Genomic DNA, 22,364 nt, shown 5'->3' on the forward strand with positions numbered 1-22,364 from the left:
GGGGGGGGGGAGTCTTCAGTTACAGCAGGATATAAACAAGGTGTAGATCGTGGTTATTGGAATTTCTTCCTGATAGGAGGAAGGCCAAGGGAGTAGTTAATAAGTGGCAAGGCACTTGGAAACTCGGTGTTAGAGGCATCTTGGGTGTACCAAGGTTAGGGTTGGTGCTGGAAAAGCACAGCAGGTCAGGCAGCATCCGAGGAGCAGGAAGAAAAATCGACGTTTCAGTCAAAAGCCCTTCGTCAGGTGTATGTCCACAGATCCCTGAAAGTGTCAGGGCAGGTTAGTAGGGTAGTTGAGAAGGCTCACAATGCCTTTACCAGTTGAGGCACAGATAAAACAAGGGAGGATTATATTGGAACTGCATAGTACATTTTCCTAGCACTGTGGTTAGGCCACAGCTGAATTGCTGTGTGCAGTTCTGGTCACCACACTGTGTGAATGCTCTCTTTACACTGGAGGGGGTGCAGAGGAGATCCATCAATTTGTTACCTGGAAAGGAGCTGTTTAATTTTTTTTTATTCACTCATTGGATGTGGGCATCACTGGCCATCCAGCATTTGTTGCTGTTGAGTGGTGGTGGTGTGCTGTCACCTTGAATTACTGCAGTTCATGTTATGTAAGCTAGACCCACAATGCCCTTAGGGTGGGAATTCCAGGATTTTGACCCAGTGACAGTGAAGAAACAGCAATATGTTTCCAAGTCAGGATGGTGAGTGGCTTGGAGAGGATCTTGCGCCTGGGTAGTGTTCCCATTTATCTGTTGCCCTTGTCCTTCTAGATGAAAGTGATCATGGGTTTGGAGGGGAGAATTTCTGTAGTGTGTCTTCTAGATTGTACACACTGCTGCGACTCAGTATGAGAGGGAGTGGATGCTTGTGGATCTGGTGCCCGTCAAACAGGCTGTTTTGTCTTGGATGGTGTCAAGTTTCTTGAGTGTTCTTTAGTGGAGCTGCATCCATCCAACTAAGTATTCCGTCATACTTGTGCCATGTGGTTGGTGGACAGGTTTTGGGGAGTGAGAAAGTGAGTTACTTGCCACAGGATTCTTAGCCTCTGACCTGTGCTTTTAGCCATTGTTTATGTGGTGAGTCTAGTTGAGTTTCTGGCAAATGGACCCCACCCCCACCCTAGTGTTCAGTAATGGTAACACAATTGAATGTCAAGGGACAATTGTCTTCTCCCATATGAGAGAGTCATAACCCCTTGGCATTTTTTAGCCTCAGTTTGAATATTGTTCAGATCTTATAGCACTTAGACACAGACTGCTTTGGTGTCTGAGGAGTCGTGAATGGTGCCATGCATTGTGCAATCGTCAGCAAATATCCCCACTTCAGGCGTTATGATGTAGAAACAGTCATTGAACAGGCTGGATAAGATCAGAAATTGGAGCTTTGGAACAGAGAAGTTTGAGGGTGTGGAGCCTGAGAAAGTTGTATAATATTGAAGTGCATTCACAGGGTGAATACAAAACAGTTACCCTTAGTTATAGGGGTAGTAACATGGATGCACAATTTCAAGGAAGGGGATTTTAGAAATTTTTTTTCAACCAGAGGGTGGTGGAATGTACTGCCTGTTAGTGTAATTGAGACAGGTAACCTCACAACCTTTAAATTGTACTAGGACGATCATCTGTCATAACATTTAAGCTGTGGACCTCGTGTTCAAATGTGGATTAGTATAGCTTTGCCAGTATAGACTGTGCACTATAAGACTTGGATTCTGGGTAGGAGCTGGATCACATTTGAGGCTGAGGACAAGGGAGATTGGGAGAACTGGTAGCAAAGGAGTTGAGGCCAGAGTGGGGGGGGTGTGTAAGTTGGACTGTAGAGAAGTTGAAACTTTATTGCTGGAACAGCACAGCAGGTCAGGCAGCATCCAGGGAACAGGAGATTCGACATTTCGGGCACAGGCCCTTCTTCAGGAATGGACTTCTTCTGGACTGTAGAGAAGTACAGCCAGAGTGGGAAAGAGACTTGGGGGACAGGGGTGGAGAGATAGACAGGCTGAGAGGAAGTAGGTAGAGGGCTAATTAAAAAATTAGTGGGATGGGCGAGGGAGTGTAGTGAGATTGGGTTGAGACGGTTTGGGAGAATGCAAGCGAGAGATTACTGATTAGAGGGAGGGAGGCTGTGCTGACTGCAGTGGGGGGTGAAGGCTGTTCTGACTGAAAAGAACGAGGGTAGGGTGCTGAGGTACCTGTGGGCGCAGGGTGTGGTTTGGGGTGATTGTGCCGAATGTGGATTTACTGACTGGTTCTCCTCTTTCTTCAATAGTCCTATCTGCTTTGAGATGATTGATGAGGCACACATGACAAAATGTGGGCACAGTTTTTGGTAAGTTCCACCTGTTGCTTAATGTAAAGTCTGATGTAAACCTTGTGCACATGTTGTTGACTGTGTTCCTATTAAAATAGAGGCCATCAATGACCCAAAAATGTCTGATTTTAATTGCAATTAATCAGTTAGAAGTAAACTATTTTGAAGATAGCTAAAGGTTCAGAAAGAAAGCAATAAGTTTTAAATTCATCGTTCACATGATGTGGATGTGTCTGCCTTGGCTGGAATTTATTGCCTATAACTGACTGCCCTGCAGAAGGTGGTAACAGTCAACCTACCAGAATTGCGAAATAGATCCACAATGCTGGTAAGAAGAATTTTGATGCAGTGACAAAAAAGGAGCTTGTGGATTCAGATGCTAGTTTTGAAGAAGTCTTGGTGAGTTGTTGCACTACATCTTGTTGAGGGTACAGTCTGCTGCCATGGGGCGGGAATTGAACCCGGGTCTCTGGCGCTGTGAGGCAGCAGTGCTAACCACTGTGCCACCGTGCCGCCCACATTTGATCTTGTCAAATGTAATAGGGAAGGGGAAAAGGTCTGAGTGGGTTACTCTTCAGAGAGTCAGTGTGGACTTGTTGGGCCAAATGGCTTGTTTCCATACTTTAGGGATTCTATGAAATGTCTTTGTTGGAGCTGTACTCATTCAGGCAAATTGGGAGTATTCCATCACACTCTGGACTTAAACCATATAGCTGGTGGACAAGCTTTGGCTATTTGCTGCAGTATTCCTAGCGTCTGACCTCTTCTTGTAGTCACACTGCTTATAAAGATGTCTCAGTCAGTTTCTGATCAATGCTTATGATGAGCAGTTAGGGATGGTGATGCCATTGAATGTCAAGGGTAGCTTTTAGATCCTGTCTCTCACATTGTGTGGTGCAAGTGTTACTTGCCACTTGTTGGCCCAAGCTTGAACATTGTTGTGCTTAGGCATGAGCAGCTTCAGTGTTTGAGCAGTTGTGAATGATGAATATTGTGCAATCATCAATGAACACCCTACTTCTAATCTTATGGTAGAGGAAGGACATTGAGGAAACAATTTTGATGGTTGGACCAAGGTCACTACCCTGAGGAATTCTTACATAATTCAAGATTTAAAATTATAGTGGAACTGAATACAACTATTTACAATTCATGGGTCCAGCTTTCACTGAGCTCCTTATTGGTCTTTCAGATTGTGTGGGAAGAAATGGTCTTTTTTGCCAACACTGTGGAGTGGAATAGTAAATTTTATTTAAATACAATAAAAGAAGCTGGAGTCAACAGTGGCTTGAAGTGTGACAGTCTATAAGGAACCTTTCTGTTGTAAACAGTGCAGTTGCTGTGTAGGTGGAGGCTTTTGCTATTGCTGTTGTATCTAATGTGGAATGGAAACTTGACATTTGCTGTGTTGTGCATTGTCCTCACAAGAACGATCCACTTTAGCTGAGAGAAAAGCTTAAGTTCGCAGCCTTCATTTCTTATCCTGCTGAAAATTCAGAGAATCCAAGAACTCCAACAGTATGGAAGGAGGTCATTTGGCCAATCAGGTCTCCACCTACGGTGTCCCACCTAGACCTCTGCCATATCTCGTAACCCCACCATTACCATGGCTAATCCACCTAGCCTACATAACCCAAATGCTATGGACAATTTTGGTCTGGCCAATCCAACTAAATTGGATCACAGTTGTGGGTTGTTTTCAAATGTGTTTGTGACACAGTCATGGGCTGATATGCTGCAGTTCTGCTGTTATCTGGCTTTAGGAAGATAACAAATCAGAGACTAATGTGACTGATTCTTGTCGACCACAATGCAGGGCAATTCATCCTAGAGACAGTCTAAAGGGAGAGATCGCCAGGGAGACTTGAAGATTGAATGAGGGAAGATGTAGCTGTGTGTGGCATGGGGATTGTATTCTTTCACTTATTGTCTGGTCTTTTTCCAGCTATAAATGTATTCGACAGAGCTTGGAAGTCAGCAACCGGTGCCCCAAGTGCAACTATGTGATTGATAATGTTGATCAACTGTACCCTAACTTCCTAGGTAAGTCTCTGGTTGGGGGGTCAAGTGGGTGAATCATATGTTAGGCTGATCATTCTGGACAACTGGAACAGTAAACTGAACTATGCTTTCCCTCTGTAGTTTAAACTACATATGCAACGGGACAGCAAGCAATGCACAGCTTACTCACAGGCTTGGCCACAACTGGAAGAATCTTCTAGGAGAAAGTGAGGTCTGCAGATGCTGGAGATCAGAGCTGAAAATGTGTTGCTGGAAAAGCGCAGCAGGTCAAGCAGCATCCAAGGAGCAGGAGAATCGACGTTTCGGGCATGAGCCTTCTTGAAGAAGGGCTCGTGCCCGAAACTTCAATTCTCCTGCTCCTTGGATGCTGCCTGACCTGCTGCGCTTTCCCAGCAACACATTTTCAGCTCACAACTGGAAGAATACAGTGTTGCCATCTAGTGGTTTTGAGCAGTTTAAACTGTGTTCATGTGACATCACAAGTCAGCCCACAGCTACACATGGTGATTCACGCTCTGCATCAGGATCATCATCTTCCATTCTCTAAAATAGTGTTTTGGATAACAGTCAGCATTCAGTTGAAGTGGTTGAGGTTGGGTACATGAACAACATTTAAAAGACATTTGGACAAATACATGGATAGGAAAGGATTAAAAGGATATGGGCCAAGTGCAGAGAAGTGGGGTTAGCATTGATGGACATTTTGGTTGGTACGGACCTGTTTGGACCAAAGGGCCTCTCTCCATGCTGTATGACTCTAATTCTATGAGCCATAGGGAAAGGCTGAATAAACTGGGGCTATTTTCCCTGGAGTATTAGTGGCTGAAGAGTGACCTTTACAGAGGTTTATAAAATTGAAGAAGATGGATAGGGTAAATAGACAAGGTATTTTCCCTGGGGTGGGCAGGGAGTCCAAAACTAGAGGGCATAGGTGAGAGGGGAAAGAAGGAGCTAAGGGGGCAACTTTTTCATGTAGTCATTGTGTATGGAATCAGGTGCCAGAGGAATTGGTACAATTACAACAGGTAAAAGGAAGTGTTTAGAGGGTTTGTGCCAAATGCTGGCAAATGAGACTAGATTTATTGAGGATCTCTGGTCGACATGGATGAGTTGGACTAAAGGGTCTGTTTTCATCCTGTCTATCTCTATGACTGTATCCAGGTTTGCCATTAAACTTGGCAGTGTGTTGTACTGACATACTGGTGCTGTTCATATAAAGGTGTGGTCCATTGGTGTACCTGTGCTGAGTGTATTTGGGACAATTTGGAGGGGATTTTGCAATCTCCAAACTGTGCTGTAACTGTTCTGGGGAGTATTACATGGGAGAATATAAATTATATTTCACTTTCACTGTACTCGCCATGGGAATGTTTGTGATAATGTTGAGGGAGGTTTTAGATATTTATTCTGTCCTCTTTGGAATGTGGGCATTTCCCTTGAAAAGATGGTGATGAGCAACCTTTTGGAATTGATGCAGTCTGTAGTGTAGAGACATCACTGTGCTGGAATAGATGGAGTTCAGACCCAGTGACAGTAAAGGAACTGCAATATATTTCCAAGTCAGGGTGGGGTGAGAGAGAGCGATGTGTTCTCGCATACCTGCCATTCTTCTAGGAGATAAAGGCTACCAGTTTGGAAGTGCTGTCAAAGGAGCCTTGTTGACTTTCTGAAGTGCACCTTGCAAATGGTACACATCCTCAGTGGAGGAGAGAGTGAATGTTGTAGTTAGTGGATGTCGTGCCAATTAAGTGAGATGCTTTTGATTGAATGGTGGCACATATTTTGTTCGGAGTGGACTCATCAGGCAAGTGGGGAGAATTCTATCATATACCTGATTTGTACCTTCTCTCTTGTTAGTGATCCCTGGTACTTGTGTGGTCTGTATTTTTTTTTACCATTTGAGCCAAAGTCTTCCATTAAAGCAGCTAAAGATGCCTGATCCTAGGGCACTACTCTGAGGAACTCCTGCAGAAAAGTCCTGGGACTGAGATGATGGGCCTCTGATAAGCTGACTCCAACCAATAGAAAGTATTTCTTCGATTCCCATTGACTCCAGTTTTGTTGGGGTTCCTTGATTCCATGCTGTCAACTGCTTTCTTGATGTCAAGGATGGTCACTGTCACCTCACCTCTGATATTCAGTTTTTCTGTCCATGTTTGAATCAAGGCTGTAATAAGATTAGGAGTTTGGTGGCCTTGGAACCCAAACTGAGGGTCAGTGAGTAGATTATTGCAGAATAAATATTACTTTTGGCACTGATGACCCTTTATCACTTTGAGTGTGGAGTGGTAGGCTAATAATTGGCACAGTTGGAATTGTCCTTTTTTATGTAGAGAACATACCAGGAAATTTTCCATATTGTTGGGTCAATGCCAGTGTTATAGCTGCACTGGAACAGCTTGACGAGGGGAAGCGCAAGATCTATTGTTGGCATGTTGTCAGGGCCCAAAGCCTTGGAAAAATCCAATGCCTCCAACTGTTTGTTGATATCATGTGGACTGAATTGAATTGGCATCTGTAAGAGACTGAGATCATATGCTGGGGACCTCTGGAGAAGTCAGAGAAGATCATCCATCTGACTAAAGGTGATTTCAAATATTTCAGCTTTTTGCACTGATCTGTTGAAAGCTGAAGATGGCTATATTTGTGGAGCTGCCTCCTCTGAGTTGTCTGTCACTGTTCACAACTGAATGCGTTCCAGGACTGTTGAGCTTGAATCCATTTGTGGGATCAGCTCTGTCTATCACATTTAGCCATGTTGTTTGGCATGCAATTAGTTCATGTTGTAGGTTCACAAAGTTCATAACTTTTAGGTTTGCTGGTTGCTGCTCCTATCATTAAACCAGGCTTGATGGCAATGATAGAAAAGTTCTGGGCACAACACTGAGAATGATCTAATGGTCCTGGAGTTGATTTATCAGAACGATGGCTGCAATCCAAGAGTTAATTTCCAGAATGCGATCATATAAACTCAGACATGCAGTGGAAGTTTGGAGACCGGGGGAGGATTTGATCTGTGTGTTAAAGATCACAAAGGGAGCTTGCAGACTAAAGAGGCAGAAATAATTTTTGAGGTTGTGGGCGTGGGTGAGGAGAGACAAGCGTGTTGGTTGTATTATGAAATGTTAAAGGCATTTGCTGAGGTGCCATATCAAAAGTTGTTGCACAATGTAAGAATTTGGAGGCTGTATTAGCATAAAAGATTGGTTGACAAATTAAATTTTTGCATAAAAAGGCCTTTTCGTGATTGACAGGATGCAGAGTTGCTCGGGGGTCTGGGGAATCATGTAGTCATAGAGATGTACAGCATAGATGCAGACCCTTTGATCCAACTCATCCATTTATCCTAATCTAATCTAGTCCCGTTTGCCAGCACTTGGCCCATATCCCTCTAAACCCTCCTTATTCATACATCCATCCAGATGACTTTTAAATGTTGTATAAAATTTTATTTCTGATCCTTCATTAGTTCATGATCAATCCCCTGGAACTCTCATTTAGCTTGTTTGGCTGGATGGTTGGTTTGTGATTTAGAATGACTCCAATAATTTTGGTTTAATTCCCATATAGCTCAAGTCACCATGAAGGTCACACCTTTTCGATTTTGCCCCTCACCTGATGGGCAGTGACCCTCTCATTAAACTCATCTGTTGGGTCTCTTTCTAATGTGTGCAGCCTTATGGTTCTCCATGACTCCAGCAGTTGCTACCACTGTTACCTTAGGGTTTATGCTTCATGTAAATGAGTTAGGTGAGGGGAACAAAGTCATGGTGGCAGAATGTGTAAATAACACAAAGATTGTTGGGAAAGTATGATGTGAACAGGACGTGAGGTTCCCGAAGGATATAGATAGTTGAGTAAGTCGTCAAAAATCTGACAGATGGCATATCAAAGATGTGAGGTTCGTTTTGGCAGGAAGGAAAAGCAGAGTATTGGTTCATGGAGAATGATGGCAAAGTTCTGAGGCATGCAAGTCCTAGGGAATAGTTGATATAAAGCTACAGGAACTATTCAAGCAGGCAAACATAAAAGTAAGGATCTTATTGTAGAATCAAGGGATCATTCGACATGGAAGCAGATCATTTGGTCCAATTAAACATAGGACCGAAGGGCAGAAATTAGGCCATTTTGCCCATCGAGTTTGCTCTGCCATTCATTCATGGCTGATAAATTTCTCAACTCACTCTCCCACTTTCTCCCTGTGACCCCCCCGATTCCCTCGATACTCAGAACCTTTCAATCTTAGTCTTAAATATACTCAATGACCTGGCCTCCACAGCCTTCTGTGGCAATGAATTCCACAGATTCACTACTCTCTAGCTGAAAAAGTTTCTTCTTATTTCCATTCTAAAATGTCTTCCCTATACTCTAAGGCTGTGCCTTCGAATCCTAGTCTCTTCTTTCAATGGAAACAACTTCCCAACATCTACCATGTCCAGGCCGTTCAGGATTCTGTAAGTTTCGATTAGATCCTCCCCTCATCCTTTTAAACCCCATTGAGTGTAGACCCAGAGTTCGTAAACATTCCTCAATTGTTTAGCTTTTCATTCCTGGGATCATTTCCGTAAACCTCCTGTGAACACGCTCCAGAGCCAGTATGTCCTTCCTGAGATAATGGGCCCAAGACTGCACACGATACTCCAAATGTTGTCGGACCAGAGTTTTATAGAGCGTCAGAGATACTTTGCTGCTTTTATATTCAAGTTCTTTCAAAATAAGTGCCATCATTGCAATTGCCTTCCTAATTACTGACTCAAACTGTACCTTGAGAGAATCTGGACTAGAACTCCCAAGTCTCTTTGCACTTCAGACATCTGAATTTCTTCCCCATTTAGAAAATAGTCCATGCCTCTTTTCTTCCTATCAAACTACTACATTACCTCACACTTCCCACATTGTATTCCATCTGCCACTCCTTTGCCCATTCTCCTAACCTGCCCAAATCCTTCTGCAGCCCATCCACCTCCTCAATGCCACTTGTCCCTCTTTCTATTTTTTTGTATTGTTTGCAAACCTAGCCAGAGTGCTCTCAGTTGCTTCATGTAGATCGTTAATGTATAAAATGAAAAATTATGGACCCAACATTGAGCCTTGCGAAACACCACTTGTCTCCAGCTGCCATCCTGAGAAACACCCTTTTATCCCCACCCTCTGCTTTTTGCCAGAAAGCCAATCTTCTATCCATGCTAGCACCTTGCCTCTAATACCATAGGCCCTTGTTTTACTGAGCAACCTATGTGCAGCACCTAGTCAAAGGCTTTCTTGGAGTCCAGGTAGATAACATCATTGATATCATGCTCATTTACTTCCTCAAAGAATTGTGGCAGATTTGTCAGGCATGACTTTCCCCTTGATGAAACCATGCTAACTTTGCCGCATTTTACCATACACGTCCAAGTTTTCAGAAATCTCATCCTTCACAATGGATTCCAAGATTTTACCCACAACTGAGTTTCGGCAAATTGAGCTGTAATTTTCTGTCTTTTGCCTTACTCCCTTTTTAAACAGATGTCAGATTAGTGGTTTTCCAGTTCCCTGGGACTCTCTCTGATTCTAGTGATTCCTGAAAGATCACCGCTAGCTCGTATCTTTGCAGCTATCTTCTTTAGAAGTCTGGGGTGTAGTCCATCTGGTCCAGGTGATTTATTTACCTTGAGACCATTCAGTTTTTGTAGCACCGTCTTGGTGATTGCCACCACACTCAGCTCTGCCCCCTTACACTCTTGAAGTTTTGGGATAATACTCGTATCTTCCACCGTGAAGACTGACGTGAAATAATTGTTCAGTTCCTCAGCCATTTCCTTGTGCCACATTACTCCAACATCATTTTCCAGTGTCCCAGTGTCCACTTTTGCCCCTCTTTTGCCCTTACTGTATTTAAAGAAACTCTCATTGTTCTTTTATATTACTGGCTAGCTCACCCTCATATTTAATTTTCTCCGTCCTTATTTTTTTTGATGCCCTCTGTTGGTCTTTGTAGGCTCCCAATCCTCTGGTTTCCACTGCCCTTCCCGACATTAGATGCTTTCTCTTTTGGTTTTATGCTGTCCCTGACTTCTCTAATCAGCCATGGTTGCCTCATCCTCCCTGCACCTTCTTTTTCCCTCAGGTTGAATCTTTGTTGTGTTTCCTGAATTACTCCCAGAAATTCCTGCCATTGCAGTTCCATTGTCTTTCTTGCTAGGTTCCTTCCCAGTCAATTCTACCCACTCCACTCCTCTCTCATGCCTCTGTCATTGTCTTTACAGATAATATCGGATTCTCTGAAGGAGATCGGGGGTGGGGGGGGTCGGTGGCCGGTGGCGGGGTTGGTGGTGGTGGTGGTGTATGGGTCTCGTGTGCGGTGTGCTGCTGCCTACTCTCCTGAACGGGGAGCTGATTGAGCACGTGCTCTCTGTCAGTCCCATTGAACTGATGGGGGACCGTGGGGAGCTTCAGCAATGCTGCAAGTTCCTTACACACAAGTGTGTGTCTCTGCTCAGAAACAAACTCTGAGACAGAGAGGGGGAGCAAGACTGGCAGAGTGAAGAAAAAGGAAACTTCCAAAAACTCCAAGCCCCAGAGGAGAGGCTTTGAATCAATTAACTGAGTAATCAATTATCTGAATGAAATAGTGCCCGCCCATCTTGTTCAGATAATTGAGGTTCCTCTGTATTCAATTGTAATACTGTTACCTCTGATTCTAATTTCTCCCTCTCCTCATATTGCAGAATGATTTGTCATATTATGATCACTGCCTTCAAAGAGTTCGTTCATCATAAGCTCCCTTATCAAATCTCCCTTATTGCACAATACTAAATTCAGTATTGCCTTCAGTTATGCAAAGCATTGTGAGACTACATCACAAATACTGTGTATAGTTTTGGTCTCCTTCTTAAAGAAAAGATGTGATTGCACTGGAGGTGGTTCACAAAATTACTAAATTGGTATGTGAAAATGATATTTCCTGTTGTGTGTCAGTCCAGAACTAGGGGCACTGATCTAAATTTAGGGATGATTGTTTTATTCTCAGTGGCTTCTTCAACTTTGGAGTTCTACCTTAGAAGATAGGTCATTGAATATTTTTAGGGTGGAAGCTTATCAATTCAAGGGTAATTAGGGATGGGCAACAAATGATGCAACATCCCATGAAAGAATTAGGTAAAATCAAGGATTTAGCTCTCTTCAGCATGGTTTTGTGATGATGAAGGTTGGGAGATAGCAAGATTCCAAAACCACTGGGGTGAATAGTTTAAAGATCTCCTAGTGACAATTATATTTTGGGCCATAATAGTATACAATATGCTGGCTCTGTGATGCACTGGTGGTACCCTTTTTTTCAAAAATAGTAGAATTATTATGATGGACTGAATCTGGAGGAATCAAATTGGGAAAAGTGCTCTGCAGGGTAGTTTTGTGGGCAAAGCCTTGTGGAGCCAATGAATGGTTAAATTATTTTAATCCTAGTGTAATGAGGCAGGCTAATTAGTTTGTAGTGAAAAATTTCAGGAGTAGGGATCATAGAAGTGAGGTTGAAATTGACATACTTGAATTACAGACAGGAATCTTCAACTTAAAGCCAATTGATTAGGTATGAGCTGTTAGGAACAATAGACTAAAACGTTAAGTAAACACTGGGAACCATTTTAAAAGAAGAATGCAAAATGTTCAACAAGACATACTCTCTTGCAAAGCAAATACTCAGCAAGAAAGACCCATTTGGATTTACGAAGGAAGCTGGGCTTAGAATTGAACTAAAGGAAAAGAATTATGTTGCAACGGTTTCAGTAAGTGAATATTGGGATTTAGTCTGGAAAAGTACGTAATAGAATAACAGCAAAGTAGCTTGGAACATGAAAGCAGATTGTCAGAGGTTCTTCAAATATATAAAAAGAAAAAGAGTAGCCTGAACAAATGGTTCTTAAAATCTGATGTGAGACACGTTTGGAGAATGAGGAAAAGGCAGAAGAAAAATTTGTATCTTTGCCAGTAGATGGCACAATTTGTATGCACCAAATAAAGGTAAGCTAGTGGCTGAAGAGAGTGAGGAAAATAAGGTAATCAACAAAAGAGAGCTGACCGGGAAAGCAGAAAAGATTTAAATTGACCACTCCCCAAATTTTGATATCTGCAACATTCGATTCTTTTGAAACATGATGAGAAATGATGCACTGATTATAATTTTCAGAAATTCCCTCCTATCTGTAAAGGTAATAGATATTCAAGAATGGAGCTGAGAAAAACATGAGGAACTGCAGACCAGATAGCCTGACATCAGTCATTGAAAGAGTGTTGGGATCTATGTTTATAAAGGCTTAATGGTCTTAATATGGACAGTGTTTAGTATAATTAGACAGTTAGCATGGTTTTGCTAAAATGAAATTTTGTTTAATAAACTTAGAGCTTTCTTTGATATGTAAGAAGTCAGTAGATAAAGTGTGATGAGTAGATGTACACCTGAATTTTTGGAGGCAATCATAAGGTGCTGTTAAATAAGTTCTGATGCTTTTGTTGTTGTGGTGAATAAAGATTGATTGATTAAAAAGCTAAGAGATACCTGTAAATGATGGATTCTCAACTTGGAGGCTGTCAGTAGTGGAATTGTGCAAGGATCAGCGTTGGGGATTTTGACTCTTTATAATCTAATTAGATATACATGACTGAAAATAATCTATGAAAGATATAGACAGTTTTGGAGAATGGGCAACAAAATGGCAGATGGCATTTCACTTGAGCAAGTATGTTTTTGTTTACTCTTGCTAACTGACTCAGCTAGCATTTATTGCTCACCCCTAATTAGCCAGACAGCAGGTAAAAATAACCAAAAACAAAGTACTGCGGATGCTAGAAATCAGAAACTCAAACAAATTGCAAGAAAAACTCAACAGGTATGTGAAGAGAAATTAGAGTTAACTTTTTGGATCGAGTGTTCTATAGATTTGAATTTCTCCAGTAATTTCCTTTTAAGAGTAACTACATTGCTGTTGGTCTAGAGTCACATGTAGTCACATGGCAGTTTTCTTTCATTTGGAGGTGTAGTGGACAGTGAAGAAGTTTGTCTCAGAATACAACGGGATCTTGATCAGATGGGCCAGTGGGCTGAGGAGTTGCAGATGGAGTTTAATTCAGATAAATGCGAGGTGCTGCATTTTTAAAAGCAAATCCAAGCAGGACTTATACACTTAATGGTAAGGTCCTAGGGGGTGTTGCTGAACAAAGAGACCTTGGAGTGCAGGTTCATAGCTCCTTGAAAGTGGAGTCCCAGGTAGATAGGATAGTGAAGAAGGTGTTTGGTATGCTTTCCTTTATTGGTCAGAGTATTGAGTACAGGAGCTGGGAGGTCATGTTGCGGCTGTACCGGACATTGGTTAGGCTCCCTCTGAAATATTGCGTTCAATTCTGGTCTCCTCCCTATCGGAAAGATGTTGTGAAACTTGAAAGAGTTCAGAAAAGATTTACAAGGATGTTGCCATAGTTGGAGGATTTGAGCTATTGGGAGAGGCTGAATAGGCTTGGGCTGTTTGCTGTTGCTTGGGTGTCAGATGCTGAGGGATGACTTTATAAAGTCTATGAGTGGCATGCAGAGGATAAGTAGACAAAATCTTTTCCCTGGGATGGGGGGAGTCCAGAACTAGAGGGCATAAGTTTAGGGTGTGAGGGGAAAGATATAAAAGGGTGGTACGTGTATGGAATGAATTGCCAGAGGAAGTGGTGGAGGCTGATACAATTGCAACATTTAAAAGGCATCAGGATGGTATATGAATAGGAAGGGTTTAGAGGGATATGGGCTGAAAATGTGTTGCTGGAAAAGCGCAGCATCCAAGGATCAGGAGAATCGACGTTTCGGGCATGAGCCCTTCTTCAGCCCTTCCTGAAGAAGGTTTCATGCCCAAAACATCGATTCGCCTGCTCCTTGGATGCTGCTTGACCTGCTGCGCTTCTCCAGCAACACATTTTCAGCTTTGATCTCCAGCATCTGCCGTCTTCACTTTCTTTTAGAAGGATATGGGCCAAGTGCTGGCAAATGGGACTAGATTGTGTTGGGATATCTGGTCAGCACGGACAAGTTCGAGCGAAGGGTCTGTTTCCGTGCTGTACATCTCTGTTGCAACTGACAATGTTTTCATCGTCAGCATTATACTCTTAATGCCAGGTTTTCATGGAATTCAGTTTCCATTATAGGGAAGGATTCGAACTCATCTTCCCAGAAAGTGACCCTGGCTCTCTGAATTAATGATCTAGTTATAATAATAATAGTCCATCACCTCCCCCAGTGAAGTTATTTACTGTAACAACTAGTAACAACTGGAAAGCAGTTTTTTTGCAAGTAATGACTCTGCCCAGAACTGGGTATGCTTTTTGTAAGGATCTCAAAGATTAGCACTTGGGTACAGTAAGCAATTTGTGAGATAGTGTCATGATGGTCTTTATTACAAAGGTATTGAAGTGCAGGAAGAAAGTCTTGCTACATACGGACTGGGTGAGGCTATGCTTAGAAGACTACAGTTTTAGTCTCCATATTTTTGGAAGGACGGACTTGCATTTCAGGTAATACCTGAATGGTGCCGATGATGAGGGGAGTTGCCACCCAATGGGAACGGAGTGAATTGGACTTGGATTTCCTTTGGAGTTCAGAAGGTTGAGGGGTGATCACTTCGAAATGCACAAGATTGTGAAGGGGTTGGACATACAAGGATTCTGTGTCGTCGCTCCACCCCCTGTCTTGGCTGGGGGACAGAGGGCCACAATCAGGATAAGTGGCCAACCATTTTAATTTGAAGTGAGCCATTTCTCCATTTTCACAAAAGACTTGTGGCGTCTCCCTTTTGAATATGTTTAATACCAAAATGGTCTCTTGGCATCATGCGATATGTGGAGTGGACGGGAAGGTGGGTTTGAGGCAGAAGATCAGTCATGATCTAGTTGTGCAGCATGCTCGGTTAGCTGAATGGTCTACACCTATTCCCTGCACACTCATGTGCTCTGGGCTTTGTATATCTGAAGCATGACTTCTACTCCATGTAATCCTGTCCTGTGTATAAAGGCCAGCATTTTGTTAGCAGTTTTTGATCATTTTCTGTTCCCATTCTTAAATTCAGTCTGTGTACTGGGATCTCCTCAAGTCACTTTGAACATCCAATGTTTGTAACTTCTCACCAATGCGAAAATTTCTTCTCCTATTCTTTTTAAGGATCAAAGGATCTCGCTTGCATAGATTGAAATCATTTTCCAGTTTCTGTATTCACATCTTCTAATAATAAAAATCAAATGTGCTGGGAATGCTGAACAAATTGTCTGTGGAGATCAAAACAGGATTCAGTCTGCTCCTCAGGTTTTTTTGTCAGACTGTAATCTGTCAATATTGTTTTCTATCTCTAACCACACTGCATACAATATTTCCTTCCGATGTGATCAGCCAAGTTAACAACATAGCCAAGGTACAGGGCAGAACGTAGCCCCACATGCTCAATCATACTGCACTATCATGTCCTTGAGTTCGTTAAGAGCAAGCAACTGTGTGCTTTAAAGTCATGATTTCTGATCCTGTTTCAACACTGTTGATAATTGCACTGTTGTCAGTTTTTCAGGAATGTACATTGTTCTTAACCATGCTCTTTTTCCTCATATAATTCTGTAAAATGTTTAATGCTTTTGATAGTGTCGTTCACTTTCCCTTTCTTAGTTCTTGCTATCTGCATTGTCATCTTGTATTCACACTGTCCTTATAATTTGCTAAGATCTAGGTTATTTGTGTACTATTATCTGGTAATTTTGTTGTCTCCAATCTCTCTAATTACACATGTTTTTTGTCTCATGAATGTAAACTAGTTTCTTATCACATGACATTCTTTGTGAACATCTGTCATTGTAGTCATTTTCTCAATTCAACATGTACTGGATCTGTCTCAACTTGCTGAGGTTTACTGCATCTAAATTATAATTTCAGCTAATGTGTGACCAGAATGAAATCTGGCGTAATAGATACATTTTTTTAAAGAATGAAACATGAACACCCAACAGTAGATTTTCTGTATTTATAAAGCAGAAAGGTATTTCACAAAAGGGCAAAAGAAGCCAAGGCTACCTAAATATAGAAAGCTGTTTAGGGAAACCTTAAAACGGCAGAACAAACTTTTGATTTGCTTCCCAACAGTATTGGAAGTCTGGGAAGACCACCCTATTTCAAATCTTTAAATTCCACTCAATAGATTTGTTCCAGTACTTTTTCCTGGACGTTTTGAAGTTTGCTTGTATGGATACTCTCACAACTGAAAGCTTATATTTTCTCCAACTCTGATTCCTAAGCCAGCACTCCTGGTCTGGACATGGCATTAAACACGTTTTCTATTAAGTTAACATATTCATAGAACACAGAACAGTACAGGTCCTTTTGGCCTTTGATGTTGTGCCGACTCTTTATCCGACTCTAAAATCAAACTAACCTGAGTACCTTTCATTTCACTATCTTTCATGTGCCTGTCCAAGAGTCACTTGGATGTCAACCTCTGACATCTCCCCTGAACCTTCTTCCAGTCACCTTAAAATTGTCCCCTTGTGATAGCTATTTCCTCCTCCATGTTTATCCGTGCCACTTATCATCTTCTACATGTTTATCAAATCACCTCTCATCCTTCTTTGCTCCAATGCGAAGGGCCCTAGCTATATCAACCTTTCTTCATAAGACAATTCATTTACGGGAAGTGCACCCAACTCCAGCTCCTCGAGAACTATTAGGGAACTGGAGCTGGATGAACTTCGGATCATTCAGGAGGCAGAGGGGGTTATGGAGAGGAGCTACAGGGAGGTAGTTACTCCACAGCCATGTGAAGAAGGTAGATGGGTTACAGTCGGGGGTAGGAAAGGGAACCGGCAGGCAGTACAGGGATCTCCCTTCCAAAGTGAATCATTTCACACTTTTCCAAGTTGAACTCCATCTGCCACTTATCAGCCCAGCTCTGCATCCTGTCAATGTCCAGTTGCAACCTACAACAGCCCTCCACACTATCCACAACTCCTCCAATGTTTGTGTCATTGGCAAACACACTTACTCACCCTTCCACTTCTTGATCCAAGTTATTTATAAAAATCAAAGAGCAGAGGTTTCAGAACAGATTCCTCTGGAACATCACTGGTGACCGAGCTCCATGTTGAATACTTTCAATCTACTACCACTGTCTGTCTTCTATGGTACAGCTAATTCTATATCCAGACAGACAAACTCCCCTATATCCCATGCCTCCTTATTCTCCGAATGAGTCAACTGTGGGGAACCTTATCAACGACCTTGCTAAAATTCATGTGCACCACATCGACTGCTCTACCTTCATCAGTGTGTTTTGTCACATCCTCAAATAACTCAATAAGGCTTGTGAAGCATGACCTGCACTACTTTGCACTTCAGACCTTTGAATTTTCTCCCCAATTTGAAAGTAGTCGATGCCTCTATTCTGAAAAATATGTTGCTGGAAAAGCGCAGCAGGTCAGGTAGCATCCAAGGAGCAGGAGAATCAACGTTTCGGGCTTTCGGACGATTCTCCTGCTCCTTGGATGCTGCCTGACCTTCTGCGCTTTTCCAGCAACACATTTTTCAGCTCTGATCTCCAGCATCTGCAGTCCTCGCTTTCTCCTAGTTGCCTCTATTCTTCCTACCAAAGTGCATGAGCTCACTTTCCCATGTTGTATTCTATCTGCCACTTTTTTTGCCCACTCTCTTAACCTGTTCAAATGCTTCTGTACCCTCTTATTACTACCTGTCCCTCTATCTATCTATGTATGATCTGCAAACTTAGCCAGAAAGCCCTCAGTTCTTTCATCTGGACCGTGAATGTGAAAAGTTGTATTCCTAACACTTGTCACTGGCTGCCATCCTGAGAAAGACCTCTTTCTCACTGCTTTCTGCCAGACAGCCAACCTTCTATCCATGCTAGCACTTTGCATCGAACACCATGGTGCCATTGTCTCATTCAGCAGCCTCCTGTGTGGCAGCTTGTTAAAGGCCTTCTTGAAGGCTGAATAGATAACATCCATTGACTCTCCTTGGTCTAACCTGCTCGTTATTTCCTCAAAACATTCTAGAAGATTTGTCAGGCATGACCTCCCCTAGATGAAACCATGCTGACTTTACCCTATTTTACCATAGACTTCCAAATATCCAGAAGTCTCATCCTTCACAATGGACTCCAGAATCTTACCCATAACTGAGGGTTAGGCAAATCAGTCTGTAATTTTCCATCTTTTGCCTTACTCCCTTTTCAAACAGGGGTGTCACGTTCGTGGTTTTCCGGTCCTCTGGGACTTTCCTTGACTCTGGCGATTCTTGAAAGATCATGCTAACGTCTCCACTATCTCTTCAGCTATCTCTTTTAGAAGTTTGGGGTGTAGTCCATCTGGTCCAGGTGCTTTATTTACCTTGAGACCATTCAGATTTTGTAACATCTTCTCCTTGGGAATGGCCACCATACTCAGCTCTGCCCCCTCACTATCTTGAATATTTGACATGATTCGGAGATGCCGGTGTTGAACTGGGGTGCACAAAGTTAAAAATCACACAACACCAGCTTATAGTCCAACAGGTTTAATTGGAAGCACACTAGCTTTCGGAGCGACGCTCCTTCATCAGGTGATTGTGGAGGATCGAGCCCTCCACAATCACCTGATGAAGGAGCGTCACTCCAAAAGCTAGTGTGCTTCCAATTAAACCTGTTGGACTATAACCTGGTGTTGTGTGATTGTTAACTTTGAATATTTGGGATATTATTCATATCTTGCACCGTGAAGACTGATGAGAAGTAATTATTCTGTTCCTCTGCCATTTCCTTGTTCCCCAGTACTATCTCTTCAATGTCATTTTCCAGTGGTCCAATGTCAACTTTTGCCTCTCTTTTGCCCTTAATACATCTAAAGAAACTTTTACAGTCTTCCTTTGTATTACTGGCTAGCTTACTCTCATTTAATCTTCTCCCTCCTTTCTTTTTTGGCCCTCTGGTCTTTTTATGCTTCCCAATCCTCTGGTTTCCCACTGCCCTTCTCCATGTAATATGCTTACCAGCATGTTGCCTGGGATAGAACATTTTAACTATGAAGAAAACTGAAGGGCAAGCTGAGTGAAGACTGTAATGGGTGGTGAATCCTTTTCACCCAGAGGTTGTTAGGAATCTTGTGGGAAGGCAGTGTGGATGAGCACTTTGAAATTTCATAACATTTAAGTCCGTGGATCAAAAATGGGATTCGTGTACATAGATTATGAGGCATTTTTATCAGTAAAGACGATTGGTCAAAGTACTTCTTTTGCACAGTATGACTTGCTCTGTAGTTTTCTAGAAAACTCTTCTGAATGCATGCGAAATTCACAAATGTTTTGATCAGTTAGCTCCAATTCTACAAAATACAAGCATGGCTGATCTGATTGCAACTTCAAATCCGCATACCCTGGTCACCTTGCATTCTCTTGCTTGACAATTTATCTATTTCCACCTTAAATAATGACCCGTAGTTCTTAATTCCTCAATGAGGGAAAATGTTCTCTCCAATCTCCCTGGCAAGATCTGAGGATGTTTCGATTAAGTCACTCCTTGTTCTTCTGAACTCCAGATAACTAGTCTAGCTGTAAGACAAGTAAGAATTGTAAGGCGACTTGCTCATTTCAGGCATTAGTTTGATAAATTTTCTCTGACCTGTCTCCAATGCTTGCTTCAAGGGGGAGACAAATACCATTCTCAAGATGAAGTCTCACCAGTGCCCTGTATAACTAAAGCATAACCTGTCTGCTTTTGTCTTCAGATTTCTCATGATGATCACTGTCTTTTTGATAGGCTTTTTTTAACCCCTACAATCTCCAATTTCACAAATGCAGCTTCCACCACAATATTAAATCCTTTTCTATTTTTTAACTCTGTCTTAAATTCTCATGTTAGTTTTCCTTACCTCTGGGTGGATCCTTTTAATTGAAGAGGGATTGAAGTGGAAGAGGCATGTTCAATGTAACCTTGCTTTTGTACTTTGGAACTTTATTAATAAATTAGGTTACGATATGCTTCATGATCTTTCAACCTGTCTTGCCCCTTTCAATAACTTATGTACTCGAGTTCGTCTGCTCCTATACCCCATTTAAATTGTATTCTTTATTTTGTACTGTCCCTGTGTACTTCCTACTAAACTGAATCACTTCATCCTTCCACTTTGAAATCTGTCCACCATCGTTTCACCCGTTCTACCAATTTGTAAATGACTTTTTGAAATTCTGCACACTCTGCTAAATTCAGTGTTTCAGAGTTTCATATTTTGAACTTGTACTCTGCTCACTGTATAGTTATAGTTATACAGCATGGAAACAGACATTTTAGTCCAACTTGTCTGCACTGACCAGACATCCTAATTTGATCTAGTCCCATTTGCCAGCATATGGCCCATATCCCTCTTAATCCTTGATATTCATAGATCTATCCAGATGCCTTTTAAATATTGTAATTGTACCAGCCTCCACCACTTCCTCTGGCATCTTTTTTTCATGCACACACTATCCTCTCTGTGAAAGTGTTAGTTCCTTTATAAATCTTACCCCACTCCTGTTAAACCTCTGCCCTCTAGTTTTGGACTCCCTTATCCTGGGAAAAAGACCTTGGCTATTCACCCTAAGTACCCCTATGATTTTAGAAGCCTCTCTAAGGTCACCCTTCAACTTTTGACACTCCAGGAAAAGAAGCCCCAGTCTATTCAGCATCTCCCAAAAACTCAAACCCTCCAGTCCTGGCAACATCCATATAAACCTTTCCTGTACCCACTCACGCCTAACAGTATCCTCCTTATGGAAGGATGATCAGAATTGTGTGCAGTCTTCTAAAGGTCTAGGTCCTTATGAAGGGAAAGCAAGAGTTCCAGCACTGATTCCTGGGCATTTCCACTGCACGCCTCCCCATCCAAACGACACCAGTTAAGCACTGTTGGCTGTACCTCGTCACTTAACTAGTTTTAGAGCTATGCATCTGCTAACTCTTTTCATTTCCTTGATATCTAAGTTTATACGATCTATTCTACTTAATTTCCCAAGACTTCCTGTAGGAATTTAAACCTAATTTACTCATTTCCTCTTTTTGAGTGTTTTGCAGCCATTTCTGAGTTATAGTTATCATGTCAGAGTCACCAAGATGAATTTGTCCTTCAATTCCTTTTACCCTAGTTTGTATAATGAGCACTTATTTTGGCGATACTCGATAGCTTGTAGTAACAACTGTCATTTCTTATTTCACCCATTTTCCATGTTTACCCTTGAATCTATAGTTCTGTGCAAAAGCATTTTTGTTTTTGAAATATTTTATTTACGTTCCTATTTAGTATTAACACTTCCACATCTTCTCTTAACTCCTTCACCAGCCCATTAAACTCCTCCAGCCACTCTCTCCATCCTCTTTTACCACAATCTTGGTCTCAGCCCAGTTTAGATGAAGCCCATTCAATTAGGAGCAGTAGGTGCTGTCAGTATTCAGGCTATTAAAATGTCTCTTCCCCACACCTCAGTTTCAACCAGGTGCTCACCTATAATTACCCTAACTCTCTGACATTTGTTTGCAGAATTTTTCATTTCCTCTTAACATATGAGCATCAATTAGCAAATCCAGCTTTCATTGCCCATCACAATGAGAGGTGATTTTATTTAAGCATTGTTGCATCCTGGGTGGACTGGATGGAGTAAACGCCTAGAGGATACTTTCTCTTATGGGAAGACTACAACTGGGGGCATTGCTTAGGAGTAAGAATTTTCCCTTGTAAAATTTGTTTTTAATATTGTTTAGTCAGGAATTTTCTTCCCCAGAAGCAACGTAAAGATAGGTCATTGAATTGATTGAGAGCAAAGCTGGACAAAGTTTGATAGACTGTGCATTCAAGAGTCAAATCATGAGAGTAGGCAAAATGTCGGCCAAGTCCTTGGGTGGAGAGTCTGCTGAGGAAACCTGGATAGGCCAGGGCTGTTTTCCTTGGAGTTGAAAAGTTTGAAAGGGCACCTGATGACCATGGGCTTCAGATTTTAAGGTAAAAGGCAGAAAGCTA

General features: G+C 42.0%; 1 protein-coding gene across 1 annotated transcript in view; it reads left to right on the forward strand.

The window, feature by feature from the left end:
* The window catches only part of cop1 (COP1 E3 ubiquitin ligase), a 99,267-nt gene that overhangs the window by 4,740 nt on the left and 72,163 nt on the right, over positions 1–22,364 (forward strand). The window contains exons 2-3 of the mRNA XM_043698537.1: positions 2,277–2,336; positions 4,264–4,361. Coding sequence (XP_043554472.1) covers positions 2,277–2,336; positions 4,264–4,361 — 158 coding nt within the window. The remainder of the gene's footprint in view (positions 1–2,276; positions 2,337–4,263; positions 4,362–22,364) is intronic.

Source organism: Chiloscyllium plagiosum, chromosome 11 (assembly GCF_004010195.1).
Source record: "Chiloscyllium plagiosum isolate BGI_BamShark_2017 chromosome 11, ASM401019v2, whole genome shotgun sequence".
NCBI lineage: Eukaryota > Metazoa > Chordata > Chondrichthyes > Orectolobiformes > Hemiscylliidae > Chiloscyllium > Chiloscyllium plagiosum.